Raw genomic sequence first — 23,143 nt, forward strand, 5'->3', positions numbered from 1 at the left:
CGCCAGGCCTGTCAAAACTGACGTGTGACAAAAAGAAGTCAGGGCTTTTATGAAGGGGGTGCGGGGGGAAGAGGGCATATTGATTGCGCGCTTACAGATCCATCAGACCACTCCAGGAACTTCCCCGTCGGTTCTCGTTTCTCGGGACCTGTCAGCTCTTTCAAGCTGATGCAGGTTGAGCGAAGCTGATAGCGGCTCTGTCTGCACCTCGAACGCTCCAGCAGGGAGCTCTCTTGTTGATGATTACCTGCGTCAACAGGAGATGAGCAGTTAGGACGTCAGTGTCAGCGCGTTATATTTAGTGAACCGGTACCGCATTATTAATGCTTTTCGCTCTTTCCCAAAGGAACGTAAATTTAAGCGCAATGCTAATCTAATATTTCCCCTATCTCTCAGCGAAAGTGATTAGCCTAAAACGTACACCAGCGCCACTCAGCTCCACTACTACACTAAGCCCCATTTCTACGATACCAACCACCATCAAATTCGACGGCCTAATCAAGTTCGAAGAAAGAGTGGTTGCTGCACTCCGTAATTACTGAAGTACTAGCTACAGAGAGTTCTAACGCCTAAAATTCTAATTTAGTCAGTGTAAACAACACATAGCCTAGGTGCCCTTTATGATACGCGGGGCGGTTTTCAAGTTGTGGATACTTCAGCAAACTAAATACCAAACAATGAATTACAATAACAATTAGCTTTTGCCTCATATATAACATTTAATTGTTTTTTGTACAAATATATGACTGATCGAAGAAGGCACCACTGTAGGTTAAATGAGGCGTGTAACTCCTGCGGTGGCGAAGAGGTAGAGTATCCACCTCGCGTGCAAGAGGACCGTGGTTGGAATCCCTGTGCCACACAATTTTCAAGAAAATGAAATGGGCATGGACAGGACATGTAATGAGGAGGGATGATAACCGGTGGTCATTAAGGGTTACAGACTGGATTCCAAGGGAAGGGAAGCTTAGCAGCGGCGGCAGAAAGTTAAGGTGGGCGGATGAGATCAAAAAGTTTGCAGGGACAACATGGCCACAATTAGTACATGACCGGCGTAGTTGGAGAAGTATGGGAGAGGCCTTTGCCCTGCAGTGGGCGTAACTAGGCTGATGATGATAATATATTACCAGAAATTACGACGAACAAGCTGTTTTAATTTTCGCTGACGTACAACCGTCTTTGGGCGTTACAGGCTTCAGGGAGCATTGGCACGTACCCACACAGTGCACATTTTCCATAAGATAAGGATTATTATTATTTGTTTTCGTAAAATACAGATGCCTGCGTTTCTTTTTATTTCCTCAAGCACGTGAAAACTCCTTTGTCCCTCTCACATTCTGTGACAGTTCTCTGAATGCGGGAAATTCTCGGCGCGAACGTCCCAGCCAACTCAAAAAAAAAAAAAAAAAATCGGGGTAGCTAGAGTTTCAGCTTGGCCGAGTGAGCCACATCCTACGCAACAGAAAGTCCGATGGGCATCGTCCGTGCTATTGCGACCGACTTCTCAGAGACGCTCCCTAGATACCTAATTAAATAGAAGCTTGTTGAAAACATAGTTTCCTACAAAATTTAGTCGAGGGCACTTTCGTGCTTGCGTTAACGGAAGCTGTAAGTTTGACCGGTTAAACGGACCCGGGAGCCACGAACGATAACGTCCTTGCGAGCGGAAATCAAGCGGCCTTGTGACCTCTAAAACTGTTCGTTTTCGACGTACAGTTTCGCTCCAAATGCCCCACTTTCTACTGATTACGCACGAGTGCCTCCACGTTTTTAGGAAACTACGAGTGCTTGCAAACCGGACGAGGTTAAGCCCAATCGATAACCCGTCGTTGAATCGCAGTGCGCGCGCGAAAGATGGACGCAGGTATAGAGTCAACAAACAGGCGCTAACTCGCAACTCGGTTCGTTTTGCGACAGTGATGGTACGTGTACGGTTCAGCTGACCAATGTATAGCCTAATGGAAAGCTCGGTGATTCGTGCAACACAAAAAAGACGTGTGAGATGATGATTCCCACGCGCGCACGCACGTGGACAAACGCACGCACAAACGCATGTGCGCACGTACGCACGGAGAGAGAGAGAGAGAGAGAGAGCACTACTTGCAACTATAACAGGTGTTAAATAGACGAGCAACAACAAATCACCAGTTATGACGTACCAACTAGGCCAACAGCAAGTTTTACGAAATAAAATTGGAATGTTTCTTTCCAGGTCTGTGGGACAAACTCGCCCGACCTTCAACGCGACCGAAATAAACCGAGTTTAAAGTTCCGCGCTTGTGTGTCAACTGCGGCCGCAGCCTTCGTCTTCTGTTCGCGCTTAAATTCGAAAGTGAATGACTAACAACTCCTCCAACTTTCGGTTCTATCGCAATTAATCAATAACGTCATAAGGATGTTTGAATCCACAAGCACGAAGTTAAGGCAAGCTACGATCCATCATTCCCGCCGTAGCTGAACAGTCGCAGCGCCATAGTTTTTCTCCAGTAAACTTTTGTAGTGAATTCTGCGCTTGAAAGCATGGATGAAGCAAATAAACTGGGAGGGAGCGTTAGTCACGAAAGTCAGCCTTAGCAAGCCAACCCTACCTGAAGCCTTTCCCTACACTTTTCCGTGGGATAAGTAAGCCCAACACGTGATCTGTGAGAAGGAGCGTATTGGCCGGCAATGTTTGGTTCCCAGTAATTTTTTTTGTAATCAATGCGCAGTTTTTCAGCTGCTCTGGTATAGTGGCTATATCACCACTTACACTGAGAAAAAAAATCATTTAGACCCTTATTCATTTTTGTGGTTGCAAATTATTTGTCAGCCTACGGAGCTGGAACACTAAAAACGTACCGCGCACTCGAACACATTACAATCACGCACGTGTTGTGTCGACTCGCTTGGCTTCAGTCACGTCGTGCTATGCTTCCTCCTAGTTATTTCCTTCCTCCATGCCAGAAAGCGAAGACACAGTGAGTGTAGGTGGCCGCCAGCCATTGCTACCCTAGAAAAAAAGAAAAGAAAGAAGAAAAACGAAGACGAACCAAAAAAAAAAAAACATAACACTGCTCCCCCCAGGGTCTCAGCGCAGGCACGCGTCGGCACGTCCGTGCTCTTCGGCGTCCCACCGGCCATAGGAAGAAGAGGAGGAGGAGGAGGAAGAGGCGGTAAACGGTGGAGGAGGCACGCGCGCCAGCCCAGGCCAAGCCTCGCGAAGATCGTTACCGCGGTGGCACGCTCCTCGCATCTCCCGCGTCCCCGCAGAGTCGCCGGGGCATCGATTTACGAAGCTCGCAGAAAAGAAAAAAAAAAGGGGGGGGGGAGGGGGTTGCGGGAGTCGCCTGCGCTGTTGCGCACCGGTGTGACGCGTCTCTCTCTGTTCCCTTTGTCACCGCCTCGACACTTGTCGCCCCAACCTTCGCGCTGCAAGCGCGATGCTGCACGGCATCGTATCGATGGAGGAGGAGGAGGAGGAAGAGGAGGAGGAGTTGGTTCGACCCGATTCTGCAGGTGTTTTTCGGCGTCGCTTCGGTATTGCTCGTTTGTTCGGGAGACTGCGCGTTTCGCGAACCACGCGTGGAACGGTCGAACTTGCGGACGTGTAGAGGTAATGTTGGAGAGGGCAATGTCGAGATGACTGGGTCACGTGAGTGGAAGAGGAAAGCGAGCTAGTACTGTCGGAAAGAAGAAGCCCGTAAGGGTCGAACATTGGAGCAAGCTTAAGCGTGACCGACCTGAGAACGTGGGGTAGGAAAACATTAGCGAAGACAAAGGAAACGGAGGCAACACAAACCTAATTAAGTAGGAGAAATGGCTTGGTGGCAGTGCTGATAACCTTTCTTTTTTTTGACAAGCTCACCAGGTTGCAGCGGAAGGCCTTCTATATTTAAGGAAAAGCCGCAAGTGCGGGTGATGATAATAATAAATTGGTCGTAATATTCGTTCCAAGATGTCTTGCTTAATATTTTTGTAGTGCAGCTTTAGATTACCCCCTGCGGTGGCGAGAGAACGGTCGTAATGTGGTAAGTGGAAAGAAACCCCCCCCCCCCCCTTTCGTAGAATGGTATCAGCTCTCAAGATATTGATTTGCCTAGAAAAGCACAGCTTCAAACAGACGGCCCACTAAAATGCTCTTCGGTATGTCTTTAGAAGACGGGACAAATGGAGGTTCATATATCTCCCTTGAGATCAAATGGTGGGAAGCGATTGAACTTAGCCAAGAGACCCTTCAACTGTGCCAGGACAATGAGCTGTTTACGTCACTAAAAAAAGTCAGTACAATGTTGTTAAGACTCCAAACAGGCAAAGTTGTCATCAGCCCCGGCGAAACAAAAATACATTTGGCAGAAAATGTCTCTGATGTATGCCCGTGTAAGCGAACCTTTCTTAATTTCGAACAAGTAAAGGTGCACTGGAACATAGCATTAGGGTATGTAGTGTGCAGGTATTTTTAAATCAGTTTATGACTTGTTCATGGTTTTGGGTTGTTGTTTTTTTCGTCTTCTTCCCATCTGTCTGGATGTTCAGAGGGGATGCCATTCAGAATTAAAAGAACTGAGCTCCTGGAGTTGGATTGGATTGGGAAAACTTTAATAGAAGTCCTGCAGGACGCACGTCAGCGCGCAGTGGGCGTCTCCCACGCAGGGACCGACAGGGAGTACCTGGCGGCCGCTGCGCGAGCCTGCTGGACGGCCCATTGCTGATCTTCTAGGAGCGGACTTCGTATCGTCCTCTCCCACTTGTCGGAGGTAGAGTCGGGCGGAGCGTTTCTGCACTCCCAGAGCACGTGTGCGAGTGTCGCCGTGACCCCGCACGAGGGGCACGCATTGTCTGGGTAGACGTCCGGGTAGATGATGTGTAAGGTGGCGGGGTTCGGATAGGTATCTGTCTGTAATAAGCGTAGCGTAAGCGCCTGTGGCCTGTTTAGTTTGGGGTGCGGGGGCGGAAAGAGACGTCGTCCCAAGTAAAAGTGTTTGGTTATTTCATTGTAGGTTACTGGGGCGTCCCTGTTCGCCTCCAACTCATCGAGACGTGGTTGCCCGGGGGTGACGGCGCGGTCGGTAAGCGCGCGCGCAGCGTCGTGGGCTGTCTCGTTGAGGTTGGGCGGGGCGCCCGGGATCCGACCCAGGTGGGCGGGAAACCAGACGACGGTGTGGTGTTTGAGGGTGCTTGGATCAGCGCCGCGGAGAATGCGTAACGCCTTGACGGAGACGACTCCTCTCTCGAACGCTTTGATGGCCGGTCTCGAGTCGCTGAATATTGTTGTTCGCTTATCGTCGAGCATTGCTAGGGCTATGGCCACTTGCTCCGCCACCTCGGGATCACGTGTGCGTACCGTTGCGGCGTTTAAAGTCCGTTGCGAGGACGAGACGGCTACCGCGGCGTAGGCTCGGTTGCACCGGTAGGCGGCGGCGTCCACGAAAGCGACGTCGTCGGCTTTCTCGTTTATTCGTTTGAGGAACGCGGTGGCCCGGGCTAGGCGCCTGCCTCGATTGTGTTCCGGATGGACGTTTCGCGGAATGGGTGCGATTGTGATCAGGTCGCGGAGCTCGCGGGGAACCGGCGTAAGCTCCGGGGGATCCTGGGTGTTCGGTGGAAAGTACCCCAGTTCGCGCAAGATGTGACGGCCAGTCTTCGTCATCGTCAGACGTATCATCTGCGCTCTCTCCTGAGCCTCAGCGATCTCTTCGAGGGTATTGTGCACACCGAGCTCGAGGAGTCGAAACGTCGGCGTCGTGATCGGGAGCCCAAGGGCCCGCTTCACTGCCTTTCGTATGAGTACATTGAGCTTGTCACGCTCCGATTGTTTCCACTTATGCATTGCTGCGACGTAGGTGAAGTGGCATAGGACGAACGCGTGTACGAGACGCAGCAGATTGTCTTCTTTGAGGCCGTGGTGACGGTTGGCCACCCTGCGTACAAGTCGTATTGCGTTGTCCGTCTTTGTCGTCAGCTTGTGGACCGTTTGGATGTTTGATCCGCCCGCCTCGATAATCATTCCCAGTACTCGGATGGAATCGACCCTGGGGATTGGGCGACCGTCTCTGGTGCGGATAGTGATGTTGCGCTCGGTCGGTGGTTTCCATCCCTTAGGCCTTTTGCCTTGTCGTTTTGGGCTGTACAACAACAGCTCCGATTTGGCGGAGGAGCTCCTGGAGTCTCTTTTAAATATCTGATGGTGTCAACTGATTAGTAGTTAAAGATTCCTTTTTTATTGTTATCTGCGAAACACAACTGATCTTACAACTGCCCAAAGACGAACACTTGCTGACAATTTCCGCTTTTATATAGCTACTATGGTCACGCGTAATAAATCACGTGACTGAACTTTGAGCACGTGCAGCGTACAGCCTTTAGTCACACGCCAAAGTCGAGCGGATCTAACTAGACGTTCATCAAAGTTAATTAACCATCAACGGAAAGGGGGTAATATATGGGGTCCGAATGGACTGCGCTCGCGGCAAGTTGATAGCGGTTGCAAACGGATAACAAAGTTGGGGGAAGAGGCCGAGAAACACCTTCGCTTTAGAATTCGCGAATTTAGCTACTTTTCTCGCTAAGTACAGCACTGTCGGGTGACTCATAGGGAGAAGAGGAGGAGACCTGTCAGAAACAAGTTTCGTTTACGTGAATGCATATCGTATTGACCGCAAATGAAGACGGGGACAGCGGAAGAGAACACAAAAACAACACGGGCGGTAAGTTTCAACTGGTTTATTCCCGGCAACGCGTGGGCATATATAGGCAAATAGAACATGCGCAGAACGCTGCAAACAACAACACTCACCAGCCTAGCGGGGCAAACAATGATCGGGTTCGCTTACGTGAACCCGGCTCTAGGAGGTCGAGTCGGAAAGGCCCGACAACCATGTCCCAACCCGACGCGTGCTTACATGTATCTTACCAGGCATGCTTAGGCGAGTCAGTGCATCTGTTACAGGCGGGTTGACCGAACTCACTTCGACGCTCACGTGACCTAACTCACTAGAGTTTACTTGAGCCCAACGACCTGTTCTTTTGGCCCGATAAGTCCATTCGACCCAATTGTACCGGGTTCATGCCAACGTATCAATAGAAAAACTACACTGCTAGAGGATAAACGTGTCTGTGCGCTGGATCAACCTTGTTGTATTGAAGGAAGCTCGCAGAGCCCCATGAGGCTGTATGGAGTGATGGTGTTATTTTTAAACGCATTACTAAGTGCAGTAATAGTAACGCTGTCTTGCGCGGCTTTAGTTGTAGAAAAAAAAAATCGCAACAGTGCGTGAATCGTATGTCTAAAAGAACCACGACTCCGGGTCGCCGGCCCTTTCCTGTTCTATGCTTCATTTCTCTCGATGCGTCGCTTGAGATCAAGTTCTACCTCAGGACCTCCTACATCAGAGAAAAATCATGTATTATTTACCCTTCTGAAATATACGACTTATCCGCGGGCAGGGCTTTGGAAAACTCTCGGAAACATCGTATGAATTTCAGTTAAGCTGTAAACTTACAAATAATATTGGTCCGCTTCAGAGGCTCTAATACATTATGTTTATTGAAGCAGGAGATCTGCTTTTCTTACAGAGTTGTGGATTTACAAAACTTGTGCCTCAATTTTTTTTTGCCTTTTCTAGTGACTTAAGAATTTTCGGCATCTTAAAGAAACCGAGGCCTCAAGTCAAATTTCTGCTTCCTGCAGTCGGCATAATTCACATTTCTCTCCAAAATACAAGATACTTTTTTGAAACCATACACAGGGTGTTTCACGCAACTTGAGCCCCGCTTTAAAAATATGCGAATTCCACGTAGCTGGACCGAACCAGGGTGAGGTTGTTTGCCGTCACTTGGAGATAGTGAGATTACCTTTTTCTATGCTCTCTAATTAAATGATGAGCCTTAGTTAATCAACCTCTCAACTATTACAACTAGATGAGAAGTGTGAAGGAGAAAACGGTATAGCAACACGAAAAACTCCCGATACAGCTTTCTGTTGCTCAATACGTGCTACATAAGACTGTTCCTCCGAGCCTGAAAGAAGGGCGCGAATACATGCAAAGTGCCTCGAGTGGCCCACCACGCGGCAATTTTGCGTGATGCGCGAGCTTCTTTCACACCAGGAAAAACATGTTTATGTTGCACGTATTGACCAATACAAAGCTGTACCGGGAGTTTTTCATGTTGCTTTACTGTTTTCTCATTCACACTTCTCACCTAATTGTATTAATTGAGAAGTTGATTAGTTAACACTAATTATCTAATCGGACGGAATGCAAAAAGTAATCGGAGTGTCTCCAAGCGACGGCAAACAGCATTACCTTGATTCGGCCCAGCTACGGGGAATTTGCACATTTTTACAGCTTGGCTCAAGTTGCGTGAAAAACCCTGCAGTGGTCGTCGAATTCCAGCATTTATGCGTTTTACATGCACTTTAAATAAGAAAATGTAATTGCCACAGGGGTAAGTCTTCCTCTCGAGCTTTCCTTTTTTTTCTTCTTTTTGTTCACCTCGGTGTTGAGGAAACAGCGCACCCATTCCTTTCGTTACACCCAAACTCAGTCGCAACCTCACATAGCGGCCTAGCTGGTTTGTCATATTCTAGCTAGTTACGCAACGTCACGGTTACGGAAGAGGAAAGAAAGAAATGGTGACGATAACCTGAGAACAGGACGCACACATTAAAGACGATGAAGGAGTGAGTGCTGTCTTGAATAAGATACACAATTACCCTAGTCACAATGAGCGAAGGTCGGTTTTGGCGTACTCCGGCCTCATAGGACAACACAAAGACCATAACAGCGCTGACAATAGGGCGGAAAAAGAGACGGTACGCACCATTTCCTAACTAGCAACCGTAACTTTGCCTTACGGCCGTAGTTACAGCTGTTATTCAGAGCACGCGTAACTTGTCTTGTCTGATGTCCAATAGTTAGGGTGTTTCTCTTGTTACGTAAAGCTCTGCTTTCCCTTACTTTAGTGCGCGTTAAGAGTCGTAAACTAGCACTCTGTTGAAAGTAGAGATGGTCAGTCGTGAGGGTCAAGCCATGGTTGTGAATAACAAGACAGCCATAAAAAACTGCTTGGGACAGTGGCTTTTGTTCAGACATGCCTTTCTTATATCGCTCTACTTTGGCAAATGAAGCATTCGAGGAAATCTCCCAGGGAAACGGTGATTCGCAAATGCCTTCACACATTAATCATTTGCATTGCTTTTAAATGAGCATTTTTTACAGAGCGGTGAACTGCAACGTGGTTGTGCGATATACGGAAGTGCTAATTAAGATTCGTTTAGTTATTAGAGAAGCACTGCAGGCAGAATACTGCACACAACTGTTCCGTAAGATTTGGAGCGTCCCTATTAGAAAGTGATGTGCACCAGTGGAAAATAACCAAAGGCCTGGTTTCGTCAGTCCTTTTTTCCCTCTGCTACTAGAAAGCTTATATGATACATTTATTTTAGCGCTAAGCTTTTTCACCTCTTCCTCCGGAGTATTGGTCATTGGTATGTCGCTCAGAATATATGTGTGCATATATTTAGCTGTTCTGCCCCCTATGTTCGGCAGAGCAAAACAATAAGTCACGGCATGAAACCCCTAGATAAACTCTCGGCTGATAGGTCACATATATCTAAATCACAAAGGCGTCTTATTTGAATAGCACCTGCATTCAATGGCTTCTTCGATTTTCTTGAAGCTCCCATATTATAGCTACCCCATTAATTTACCATTGGATATGTGCCTATATATCCTTGGCCAATCCTCTAGGCTTGATATGTTCCGCTAGGCCACAAGACGTACATTGCACTTAAAAGTATTTCAATACGTGTCGTACTTATCCCTGAATAAACCTTAATTCTCTCTACGAGCATCATACATCGCTCTCGTCCTCATGACGTCACTGCGTCGACGTCTCGCACTTTGCACCCCACCACATTATAGGTGTGTGCATCTCGCCACGGCTCGTGAACAGTGTAGCACGTAAACACAATCACTGCATGACATTAGAGACATTTAGCGTATCCGCTATTCCGGCAAACCAGGGCGGTTTGGGCGGATTACCGGATGGTCGGGGGCGTAAACGTAAGCGGCCGGAGCGGTGCAGCCGCCTGGTGTTGTTGAGCTCAATCAGAAAAACACAGAGCTAAATTGAGCTAAGAATAATATAGTAATTGGCTATGTGTTTAGGTGGTTGAGCTTTGCACCACCAGCTGGCGCCACCAATCTGGCCACTCAAGTTTACGCCCACGACCATCCGGTAATCCGCCCGAACCGCCCCGGTGTGCCGGAATAGCGGACACGCTAAAAGTCTCTATTAAGAGGAAGCTTTAGCTCGGGTGCTCCTATCTAAATACATGTAAAATGAGAATTCGGTTTTCTCGGCAGCCACCGCACCAAATTTGACGAGGTTTGTTGCATTTAAAAGAAAAACTTAAAATCTAGTGACTGTTGGTTTCGGATTTTTGAGTTAGGTCGTCAATTTTTTATTAAAAATTGGCAAAAATCGAAAATTTTCAGAAAACAAAACAATCAAGTTTACAACTCTAACTCAACAACGAAAAACAACAATACGATTATGTGAATTGTATCTAATAGTACATCTAAAGCGGACAAAATTGATATGTTACACATGAATACAAGAAAATGTAGTATTAGGGAAATACAACTTTTGCAGAACCCTTGTAAACAGCGTAACAAATTCACGTAAGATGTAAAATGACATATCGAATTTGTCCGCTTTGAGTGATCTAATGGATACCGGTCACAGAACCGCGATATCAGTTTTTTATGCAGAGCTATAAATTTGCAAACTTCGTGCTTCTATTTTTTTTAAACGGTCCAATATTTGAAAATCTTTTTCAGAAAATGCAAGCGCTAAATCGAAATTCTGCTTCCAACAGTCACGAGAATTTAACTTTCTCTTTCAAATGCAACAAATTTCATTAAAATCGGTCCGGGGCTTATCTCATAAAAACGTTTTTGCGTTTTACATGCATTTGAATAGGCCGCGTCGGAGTTGCGCCCGAGCTAAAGCTTCCTCTTAAGGTTGTGACTTGTTCTGTGCACAAACGTAAAGGTTGCTCGTGATTGCACGTAGCACCGGATGGAAACAGAGACGACTGCGCGCATTTCGCGTAGTTGTACAGCATTTCATGCAGCTTTCCTGAAAATTCGCTTCACGTAGATTCCAAGAGATGCACTGTATATGCCTGATTGTTTGCGGTTGTTATGATGACGAGCCGTTATGGTGACGAGCCATTCTTGCTGATCTGCACAGCAAGCCAGCCATAAGCACTGGTGCACACGTCCCCTCATCTTCCTCTTTGTGCGGTACTGCGGTTTGCAAGGCGATGTACCGGTCCGCATGGTCTCGCTAAAAAAACACGGTTAGAGCTGCACGTGAGAGAGCTGCACGTTAGAGGTTAGAGCTGCACGTTAGAGCCGCACGTGAAAGAGCCGAACATTTGACATCACGTTGACATCCAGCCGAGCCATGCCGCTGAAAGCAAAGCCACGCGGCGGGAACAATCCGATGCGGGGGGCCTTGGTCGACGGACTCCGCTTTTATTTCTTCTTGTTTCGACATTTTCGTTCGTTTTCTTTCTCCCTCCTTACATACCTTAGCGCGCGCGGGCCATTTGCTGCACGCGCACGTAATGTGGACTTCATCCACTTATTCCTTCGTCGCTGTACACCGTGTCTACAAGGCTCTGTGATCCATCATACGGGTGTGATTGGTTCGCGTCCAAAGCTTAACTGCGGAGAAAACCCTTTCGTTTGCCGACGTTTTCGCTTGATCGCCTCAGCTTCGCCACTCCGTGTGCTTCAACAGAACCTCCAACGCCAAGAGCTGCTGCTGTTAACGTGTTTATGTGGAGAACACCCGCCTGCGATACATTCCGTCACCGTCCTGGTGTAGTGAATTTCCCACGTGGGCAGCTGCTTCTGAAGCGCTCCCTGGAGGAGGGCGCGATAAGGAGGCCGCTAGGGAGGCGCACACGGTCCACGCGACTCGCACACGTTCTCTACGCGGCTGTGCTGAGGATCCCACAATGTTTTCACTCACGCCTTTTCGCGGGTTTTATCGGTTTCTGTCTCCGTTCGTTCGTGTATCAGTAATATTTCTAGTTGCTTTTTTTTTGCATTGAAGACTCCCCACGGCATGCCTCTCACTGATGCAGCGTATAAACCAAGGCTTCACTTATACACATGGCCCGTGCGTTCCCTAATGAAATTTGAGACTGGTATAACACACCTACAGACACAGAATGAGAAAGAGCCAAAAAAAAAGAAAAAGATATTTGCACTACCTCATCCAAAATGACAATCACTCATGAAATGCGTATCGCCGAATTAGGATATTGGAAAGAGGGAGACACAGAGAAATCAAGGAGAGGAACGGTAAGGAGGGCAACCCGACGAGCGTCCGTTTGTTACCCTACAGAATGATGTTCACAAACGAAGTAAAATGCTTAAGCAATCTAGTAGTAGCTGGCAGCGTTTTTAAAGTTTACTATGGCTGTCTTCCAGTGCTTCCCGAAGACGACTAAAAGACAGCTAAGCGGTCACCGGCAATCTTAAGTTCGTTCCGATTCTTACAAAGCCGGCAAAAGAGACGGCCTCGCGAAGGCAGCATTGAAGTTGTAAAATGATGCTTGCTACTTTGTTGCGCAAACAAGATGGTGGCTGAGCAGGGCGTTGAAACTTCACGGGAAGGTCGTCTGCTGAGAGGAAGACGTAGTCACGCTTTTTTATGCGCTTAATGTAAGTAACCATGTGTTTTTCACAGATTCGCACACGCAGCGTGTTAAAGATACAGACATAATACGGGTGTTTCTTAGCTTTTACTTATAGACGCGAGGTGGCGTCATGTCGCAGAGACGTCTTCCAGATGCTTTCAGTCCCGTTCCGTTACTTGGGCTCAAAACTTTCTTCTTAGCTAGGGTTATCTTAGCCGTCAACGTAGACTGTCTCCAATGCTGGCCAGAGTTTGAACACTCGCTGTAGGCGCGGACACCTCAGGAAATTGAGCAACACAGATACAGACTTCTGCGCGGAGTTCCGTTGGGTACACCGGCTTTGAACTTTCCGTTTTTATAGTTGCCGATTGTCAAATTTATCAAGCACTGTGCGTATCACCTGCCTCTCGGTACTCTAGCGTGGGTATAGAATATTGGAAGAAAAAAGAAAGTTACGAGAGATTGACCCCGAAAGAAGCATGTCCCTATTGTGTCGACACAGTATCGACAAAACGGACTTGGTGAGCTATAAACGAGGCTATTGCGTCGGCAGTCAATTGGTGCCTCAAAAAGGACATCTGGATTGAAATCTTCGCGCGAGTATTGTTGGTACGTGGGACAAACCCTGACTGCTTCCATGCGATCACGGTAACTGCGGCAAGCGGCGAGGCGCACGATAATAGCACAGATTGGAATTTATGCAAAATAGTTAGGCAAGTTGATTTACCAAAGACAATAAAAGAAACAAATGTCCGAACCAATAACCTAGCCGGGAATGGCGCTGCAATACGCGTTTGTGAGACTCCTATCTTTCGTTTTCTTACCGATACACCAGGCTTGCACTCTACTACAGGTGATTTGGGTGGAAGAGAAGCAAGGAAATAAAGTCTGAAGCAAGTAAAAAAGCAAGAACGCACGCCAAAAGATGTAGAACACGCAAGAGCCCCCACATATCATGTGGTTCTCTTATCGAGCTCAAATTTTTAGAGGATGAAGACTTCACGGTTATAAGTTATAAGGTTGAATGTTCTTGAGGCATCTTTCGGCGACATTTCCGCACCCTATTCCAGTAACTGAATGTGAAACAATATATGAAAGAAAGAAAGAAAAAAAAAGAAAGAAAGAAGTGATTGTTGTAAGATTATTAACCTATTGCTACTGCGTGTGTCCACATAGCGGGGAAGTTCGGACAATTCCATCTGCACAGCCCTTTCAGTCACGGATCATGACGGGTTATGAGTTTGTCAAAGTAACTTCATTTCATTCCAAGGAACTAGTGACTAAAAATAAAGTTAATCTGGTAACGTTAATCTGATCCGCGCCATTTGCAAGGATTATTTCTAATTACAAAGTAATTAAATCTTGATTCAGTTCACAGTCAAAAACGTCACGTTTTCGCATTAAAGAAAATTGAATTAGTGACTCAAGACACGTGCACAAGGCCCGCGTACACGGCTCAAAAACAAGGAAGGAAAAGCTATAGTAATTAATTAAATCATGGGGTTGTAGGTGCTAAAAGCATGCTCCCATAATGAGGCTGGCCGTAGTGGGGGACACTGGCATAATTTAGACCATCTGGGGTTCTTTAAGGTGCACCTAAATCTAAGTACACGGGCGTTTTTGCATTTCACCCCCCAGAAAAAGATATTTCCTTCACCACTGCTGACGCAACGTGGCACGCCGGGCATCTTGTCATACATAAGAATGGCTTTAGCAAGGTGGTAGTCGGCAGCAATACCCGGATGGGTAAAAAACGATTGAGCCACTTTAGGCAATAAGATGGTTCAGTTTACCCCCATGATAATATCTGTGCTTTCCTCTTAACCACTTCTGTAAAAAGAACCGGCAAAAGAAAAGTCGCGCACGCAAATGCGTATGCAATGACGACTGCAGGGGTAATCTATAAACTTCCTCTGAGTTCAGCGTTTTGGAAGAGAATAAATAGCCTACTTAATCGCGACTTGCAAGCTATTCAAATAAGAATATAGCCCTAATGTTCGCATTGGATATCACCGAGGTACGGTACGGGCTTGGCCCGTACAGACAAACGCCTTGTGCATTTCGCGCATCGAAGATACTTGTAATTTTCCTTGGAGAAACTTGCCTCAATAAATATTTTATAGTTAGCTTGCTTGCATGCTGCGTGTTATGGTCTTTACTATGTCTTGTCTATGTGTGAGTATCTGTGGCGTGCACTGTGTATATATTATCATTTCTACAAAGACGGCGCCGAATAAAACAACACATCCACCACACACATTTCATCGCATCCATCTGGAGTAGAATGTTAGGCATGCCTCCAGGCCATCCTCTTTAGCAATAACGAAACAGCGCTCTCTCTCTTTCTCTCTCTCTCTCTCTCTCTTTCTCTCTCTGTGTGTGTGTGTCAAACCGAACGGGAAAAGTTGCCAGAAGATACGGGCCGAAAATGGAGGGTGATACGCCGCTGGGCAAGGTTTATTATTCGTTACGACACTATTCACAGAACAAGGGAGGAAGTGATTTCTGCCGGAAACCTCTCTCTCTCTCTTTCGCTATGTGCCACCAACGAGTTTGGGCAAACACTATTCTCTCTAACCTAACCCGCGTTTGTGTGGTGCCCGTATATTCAAGTCCGGTCGGTTCCGCCTGCTTAAACAGTGCGAGTAGGACAGAACTGTGGCTGCGGTCCGTTTGAGAACGCGTGCTTCCCCTGCAGACAGCCACCGGCAATGCAGTGAAGCGAGAGAGCCAACCACACAGGAGTGTTGATATATCCCGGACGCCCTCGCCGTACACGCAGAAATCCAAAGCCCGGTGCTCGCCAGGTGTTCCCGCAAAAGCACTCGCGAGCACTGCATACGCAAACAACTTCGCCCGACGTGCCCGGACAAGCGCGCAGAGACGGCCGGAGATGCGGTACTCTGTCCGCTCTTGGTACACGGGCCGACGCCACGTGGACCTGCACTTTTTTCTCTTCTTTTTTCCGCAGACAGCCTCGTAGTCGCACGGACATGTCATGGCTCGAAATGTTTCGATGATTTAAGAGACCCTGATATACCGCCACACTTTGACGAAAACAAAAATTGCGGCTTGAAAAAGGAAGGCCTACTTCGGGATTTCCTGTCTAAATATTACGTGGGACAGGAGAAATAATTCTGCTCGGTATCCCCTCGAATGAATTTGAGGACATTTGTTGAATTCAAAGGAAAAAAAACTCAATATATGCGTATTCTATAAACTATACCTTTAATTTAGAACATCAACTAGCGCTTTCTTTCTCATAAACTGAAAATTGAAAAAAATGTGCGATGGCGACATTAGTACGCTAGAAATACAGAGGAAGAGATGAGGCTAGATGGTTGGGGGATAAAGAAGAAAGCACAGATCTATCCGGGCATGAACAAAATATAGCGTACATGAATTCTTCCTTCATGGCAAGGTGACAGGCGTCGACACCTGTGTACAAGGAGGTGCGTCTGTCTGTCTATCTATCTATCTATCTATCTATCTATCTATCTATCTATCTATCTATCTATCTATCTATCTATCTATCTATCTATCTATCTATCTATCTATCTATCTATCTATCTATCTATCTATCTATCTATCTATCTATCTATCTATCTATCTATCTATCTATCTATCTATCTATCTATCTATCTATCTATCTATCTATCTATCTATCTATCTATCTATCTATCTATCTATCTATCTATCTATCTATCTATCTATCTCCGTTCATCTGTCTATCTATCTCCGTTCATCTGTCTATCTATCTCCGTTCATCTGTCTATCTATCTCCGTTCATCTGTCTGTCTATCTCCGTTCATCTGTCTGTCTATCTCTGTTCATCTGTCTGTCGGTCGGTCGGTCGGTCGGTCGGTCGGTCGGTCGGTTCGTTTCTCCATTCGACTCACTGAAGACAGAAACGATTTCTTGTTCAGACTATTCCCTGCGAATGCTCAAATCGCCGGCAAGCTACTCCGCATGTCGGGACGCAACCTCCACAACCCAGCGGTCCCATTTTTCTTGAGGCGACGTCGTCAGCGAATGCAGGAGCTGCGATGCTCTGCGCGTCGGCGCTTTCCGTCGTCACGCTCCAAAGCGGACTCTTCGCGCACGCCGCTTATTCACGTGCCGTCAACGTACGCTTATCACGCCCACAATGCACTGCATCCCTTTCATGCCTTCAGAGTTTCTTTTTTTTTTCCTTTCTGCGTTCCTTCTCGTTTCGTATTATTTCGCTGCTCTGTCACGTCCTCTCGGTTGTTTTCTTCTTTTTTCGTTCTTCTTTGCTTTCAAGCCCACCATTCGCATTACGCAAAGGCTAATGCAGTATCCCTACGCGCAATTTTTTTAATGCCTTAGCTTTGGGAGTGTCAAAGTGGGAAAGAAAATGTAAGTGTGTGATGTTTAGGAAGCCGAGCACATGGTACAAGTGTTTGTATATATTTATATAATTTTAGAGAATAGAGTGCGACGCACCTTGTTCTTGCACAATATTTATATTTCATGATTATATATAGTCCAATAAAACTTATGTCCAATGTAATTCTGTGAAGCGGTACCTCCGGTGCTAGCGTGAGTCCTACATTGCACTTCGTCCTATAAAGTGCGTGCCACGGCTGGAATGTAACCAAGCAAACATGAATTTTTGTTGCACACACACACACATTATTATATATGCGCTTGTATGTATGTATGTATGTATGTATGTATGTATGTATGTATGTATGTATGTATGTATGTATGTATGTGTGTGTGTATGTATGTATGTATGCATGTATGTATGCATGCATGTATGTATGCGTGCATGTATGTGTGTATGTATGTATGCGTGCATGTATGTGTGTATGTACGCATGCATGCATGTATGTATGTATGTATGTATGTATGTATGTATGTATGTATGTATGTATGTATGTATGTATGTATGTATGTATGTGTGTGTGTATGTATGTATGTATGCATGTATGTATGCATGCATGTATGTATGCATGCATGTATGTACGCATGCATGTATGCATGTATGTACGCATGCATGTATGTATGTATGTACGCATGCATGTATGTATGTATGTATGTATGTATTTATGTATGTATGTATGTGTGTGTATGTATGTATGTATGTATGTATGTATGTATGTATGTATGTATGTATGTATGTATGTATGTATGTATGTATGTATGTATGTATGTATGTATGTATGCATGTATGTATGCATGTATGTATACCGTCTGTTGCACGCACTTCCCTTCTCGAAGAGGCAGGACGTGTTGTACTGAATGAGCTACTGAACAACACATTTTGCAATGTTTTGGACACGGTTTCAGTCATATATCCAGGGGCTCAAAGAGGTGCGACGTAATGCTCACTCATTTCTCCGGCATTTACCGCTAGATGGCCATTCAATTATTTTTTTTCGTTATTTCGATACTACAGAGTATGTAGGGGCTATCACGCGACCCTCTTCCTCTTTCTTTACTAACTGTGAAAAATAGGAAGTATTGGCACAGAAAGGCCCGATTATTTTCGAATCTTAGCTACGAAAACGTACTTTAACGACGCGGTTTAATGTCCGCAACTACACCGACTACGAAGCACGGTGCAGTGGAGCCAAACTCCGCATTAGCGTTGGTCAGCTTGAATTCTCTAGTGTGTACCCAGTGACACGATGCGCAAGCGTTTTCTTTGTTCTTTTTTAGTTGTCATTCCTTATTGGAATAGGCCCGCCCGTTGTGGTGAGTCGAACCAGCGACCTTGTGTTCAGCAACAGAGCGTCACGGCTAAAACGACACCGCAAAGACCACGCGTGGCGCCAACGTGACTATGAGTGAGTGAGTGAGTGAGTGAGTGAGTGAGTGAGTGAGTGAGTGAGTGAGTGAGTGAGTTCGGACGACGTTGTGTGAATATATGTGCCACGGATTTGATTGTTCCCAGCAGCGAAGAGAAGGTAAAGGACTTGTCCTTTTTTTTTGTGGTTAGAGAGTAGCACATGCCCAGTGCATTGCATGCACGTTAAATAACCTCAGGTAGTCAAAATTAATCCGGAGTGCCCCTCTAATGCGTGCCTCATAATCATATCGTGGTTTCGGCACGGAAAACACCAGAATTTACTGAATTGTATTGCTATAGGACGATGAAGAAAAAAATTTTGGCACGCAACTCCAGTTTATTTGACAGCATGGTCAGAGGTAAGAGACAGATCTCTTTTACATACGGTGAGGACAGCCGGTACACGTTCCAAAATGAAGCCATAGGTGGTTTGGGGTGAAGCTCACTTAGGGTGTTCAGCCAGGCACTGTTGCCGCTGGCCACAAAGCTATTGCTGAAAAAGAAAAAAAGACTTCCACACAATATATTCTTTCTTGTCGCTGAATGTTCTTATTTTCAATGTATTTTGCACATTCCGAGGAAAACTAAATATTTTTCTTCGCATATTGTTATGGTCCCATTCTTAAAAAGGTTATGAATGCGCGTACTACTTATCGCAAAAATATATTTAAAAAACATTTACGTTTGAAAGTTACCAACGAAAAATAAATTCATATAGCAGGAGCTTACGTATAAAGCGACACGAGCACAAAGTGCGACAATTCCACAAGGAAAGCATCAACATCAAAACTACACTTCAGAGTTAGTCTAAAGAGAGCAAACAGAAAAAAAAGGAAACATTCAGTATATGTGAAAAACTTTCGAGAGCGGAACAAAAACAAAAGCATGAATGTGACGTAACACACGTCGCCAGGCTTCAAGCCTCCAAAGCGCAAAGTTCTCATGAATACGTTGTTGCGGCGAAACTGAAAATAATGACTTAGAAAGAAAAGTAGGAAACGATAGGTCAGCACTCAACTTATCGTTTCCTACTTTTCTTCCTAATCTTTATTTTCCTGTGGGCGCAACAATTTTTTTTCATTACATCTCAACCAACTCTCCCAGCAAGAAGTTCTACGCAAAGTTCTCAGTAGACGTCCGGTAAATTGTGCCCAACTTTCAGCCGGAACCAGAAGGCGCTGTTTGTAATCACAGCACTGGCGCAACCTGAAAAAGGTAATTGTGACCGGCGCTTAAGGGATGCATAAGTAAAAAAAAAAAAAGAAAAGGACACACGCATTCCACTCTCTGGAACCTTTATATTTTATCGATTGTTTCTTGCCTTGATATTGAGACAACCATACAAGTTTTAATTGTTGTTTAATAAAAGTTCTGAAGAGAGATAAAAAAAGAAGAGCTTCAAACAAATCGCAGAAATGTTGCAGTGGATAATATGTCTTATTCATGTGGCAAAGAGCGATTGAACGAAGAATGCTAGGCATAACTTTAAGAGACAGAAAGAGAGCGGTTTGGATCAGAGAGCAAAGGGGTATAGACGATAGTGTAATAGACATTAAGAGAGAACAAATGGTGCTGGGCAGGTCATGTAATGCGCAGATTAGATAACCATTGGACCATTAGGCGGACAGAATGGGTACTAAGAGAAGGGAAGCGCAGCAGAGGACGGCAGGAAACTAGGTGGTGGGACGAAATTAGGAAATTTGCGGGTGCTAGTAGGAATCGGTTGGCGCAGGACAGGGGTAATCGGAGAACGTGGGGAGAGGCTTTTGTCCTGCAGTGGACATAAAATAGGCTGATGATGGTGATTCATGTAGTAAATGTGTCGGAGCCCTCATATATATATATATATATATATATATATATATATATATATATATATATATATATATATATATATATATATATATATATATATATCATTTTTATTAATTTATTCATTTTTTGCCTACAAGGAAGCCTTCAATTGGCCCCCTGCTCATGGTATTTTCGCGCTATCTGGCACCTGTCAAAATTCCGCTGACAGTCGCACTTCCTATACAGCGAACGGCGAGATTAGTACCTGGCAACTTCTACAATGAGTTGGTGTTTCCCTGTGACAGTCGTTCATACAACGACCTGTCCGGCCCACGCTATGTTTCCGGAGACACATGCACTGTATGGGGCCTCCGGAGACAAATGCGCCTACTGTTTCGATATACGGCGCAATGTCTGTCCTCCTTTCAATTGTGTTTCGTCTATGTGCAGGTCTTCCAGAATCACGTACTACGCAGCTCGAACCAGCTCAAGCTTCTGTCCAATTGCAACGATGAAATCAGTATACTTATATATGCTAACTTACCCTTAATCTCAACCTGGTTCCAGTTATAAACGGAACTCTTTTTTTGCAAACATTTAGGTAAATGGTATAGCGTTCCACAAATAATTGCGAGTTGTATGAAATGAGGCGACGTGTTGTTTTCCCAATTTTACTTTTTTTTTTATACACACAGCAGTAAATATGACTAACCGTGCTACAGTGAAATAGCAACTGTTATCAGGAGCAGTATTCCGCTAACTGTAGCTAGTATTCGCAAAAAAAAAAGAAAGTCACACTCCTCGTAAGCGGGGGCGCCTCGCTGTGAAATGGCAAGCCGCCCTCCTCATCGAGGCACCCGAAGTCCGCCAGGAGTGGGCCGTCCAGCGGGCCAGGGCCGTTGCCGAGGATCTGAGAAGATTTTCCTCGGGCGATGGACCCCTGGCAGCCTAGCCCAGGGCACCAACAGCAATAACCGTTGGACAAATAAAGTTTATTCCTATCCTATCCTATCCTATCCTATCCTGTCCTATCCTATCCTTTATATGACAAACTATGCTTGGGCATGTGGGACATCGTCCCGCCTAGTTAACCAACTTTGCGCACTTACTTAGCACGTGCTGGTGAGCGAGTTGGTTATACATTATTACAACGAAGGCGCCAAATAAAACAACGGTCGAAAGAGGGAGACCAAACGGGCAGATGTCTGAATGACAGATTGCATGAGCATCGGTATAAGATGGAAAAACCAGCTCTCCGGTCACATAAGTGCGCATTTTAAGGCTCACAAGTGCATTCCAGATTTTTATAGAACCTGTGTTTTGAACAGAGCTGACGATCAACTGACAAGGGAGATATTGGAAGCGCTTGAGGTCAAGAAGCGTGGTGATGATTGTATCAGCGAAGCCTCAGTTTATCTTTCGACAAAGGAACTGGCGTATCTTGGGAGCGGCACTTAGAAGTTGTTCTATATCGTGGTTTCCTCGCGCGATGCAGATGATGGCCCTGTTTCTTCTTGTTTTGGTCCTTGAAAGCAGCTAATTATTCCTGTGTCAAGAAATAAAACGCCCAGTTGTTAGTGCACCTACGTGGTTGTCTCGTGTCTCCTTCCTTCGTCCGTTGTTTTATTTGGCACCTTCGTTGTAAGCACTTACTTAGGCTGACGCCATGAAATCCACGTATACACGGCAAACTAAAGTTTTTGCTAACATGATCGTATTAGTGCGCCTGAATCCGTGCGGAGTTGCGCAGCATAAATAACTTTCTTTCCGGATTATTCGTACACATTTAATTCATCAAAACTTAAATCACAAATAAGCCACCGTTTCCTGCAGCCTTCCATCACAGCGCCAAGTGACTCTTCTTTCTTGCCCAAATTCTTTCACACTTCACATCGGACAGATAACATCCCAACGTTGTCAACTGAGTTTACAGATAACAGCTTACCACCACTCAATCCGAGTCAACCCCGACAAGAACATGCACTTATCTCAGTCCCATAATGTTTCCCGCGATCCCTCATTCATAATCCAGGCATTAAATGACTGGAATAGCCTTCCCCCCAACGGAGATTCAATCAAACCCGGTCCCTTTCAATCGCATCATTAATAAAAAAAATACGTACGAATACTGCCCCCCCCCCCCGGCCATTCACGTAAAATACCGGTCCACGTAGGCCTTTGAATGACTAAAACAATAGATGAAGGAGAAAAAAAAAGGGGGGTAGGGGGAAGTGCTTCGATTGTGCTGTGGTTAGCACGCTCCCTTTAAGGGTAAATATGAATTTTCTTCTTGAGGGGAATATCCGTGGCAAGCAACCGGGACGATAGCCGTGACAGACGACAAGAAAATGGCGTGGAATAAAGTTTAATAGCTACGGCTGTCAAGCTCTCCTGTCACATATGTCAATGCTTACAAGGTGGTCAGAATAATTACAGGTTTCTTTTTTTCAACTGTGGCTACTCTCATCGCATGTGTTCTTCGCGCTCACTATCTGGTAAACATTTTTTTCTTGTTTTGCACCGTAACGTTCAAGCAGCAGATAAAAAATTAAGCCAAACCATTTGAAGAAATTCTAGGCATTTTTACGTGCCAGAACCTCGATCCGATTGCGAGCACGTCATAGTAGGGGGGGAGGTGGGGGGGATCCAAATAATCTTGATAGTTTGGAGTTTTTAACACATACCTGTAAATCTAAATACACAAGCGTGCTTTTGTGTTTCGCCCCCATCGAAATGCGGCAGCCGCGGCGGCGATCGAACCCGTGACCGCGAGCTCAGCTGTGCAATGCCATAGCCAATGCCATAGTCAGTGCCATAGCCAATGACACGGC

General features: G+C 45.7%; 1 protein-coding gene across 1 annotated transcript in view; it reads right to left on the reverse strand.

Annotated features, from left to right (window-relative positions):
• Window positions 1-18,679: 18,679 nt before the first annotated feature.
• Window positions 18,680-23,143, reverse strand: part of LOC129383807 (uncharacterized) — a 145,591-nt gene continuing 141,127 nt past the window's right edge. The window contains exon 4 of the mRNA XM_055068691.1: window positions 18,680-19,011. Within this exon, the coding sequence (XP_054924666.1) occupies window positions 18,813-19,011 (199 nt within the window). The 3' untranslated portion in view covers window positions 18,680-18,812. The remainder of the gene's footprint in view (window positions 19,012-23,143) is intronic.

This window comes from Dermacentor andersoni, chromosome 9 (assembly GCF_023375885.2).
Source record: "Dermacentor andersoni chromosome 9, qqDerAnde1_hic_scaffold, whole genome shotgun sequence".
Classification (NCBI taxonomy): domain Eukaryota; kingdom Metazoa; phylum Arthropoda; class Arachnida; order Ixodida; family Ixodidae; genus Dermacentor; species Dermacentor andersoni.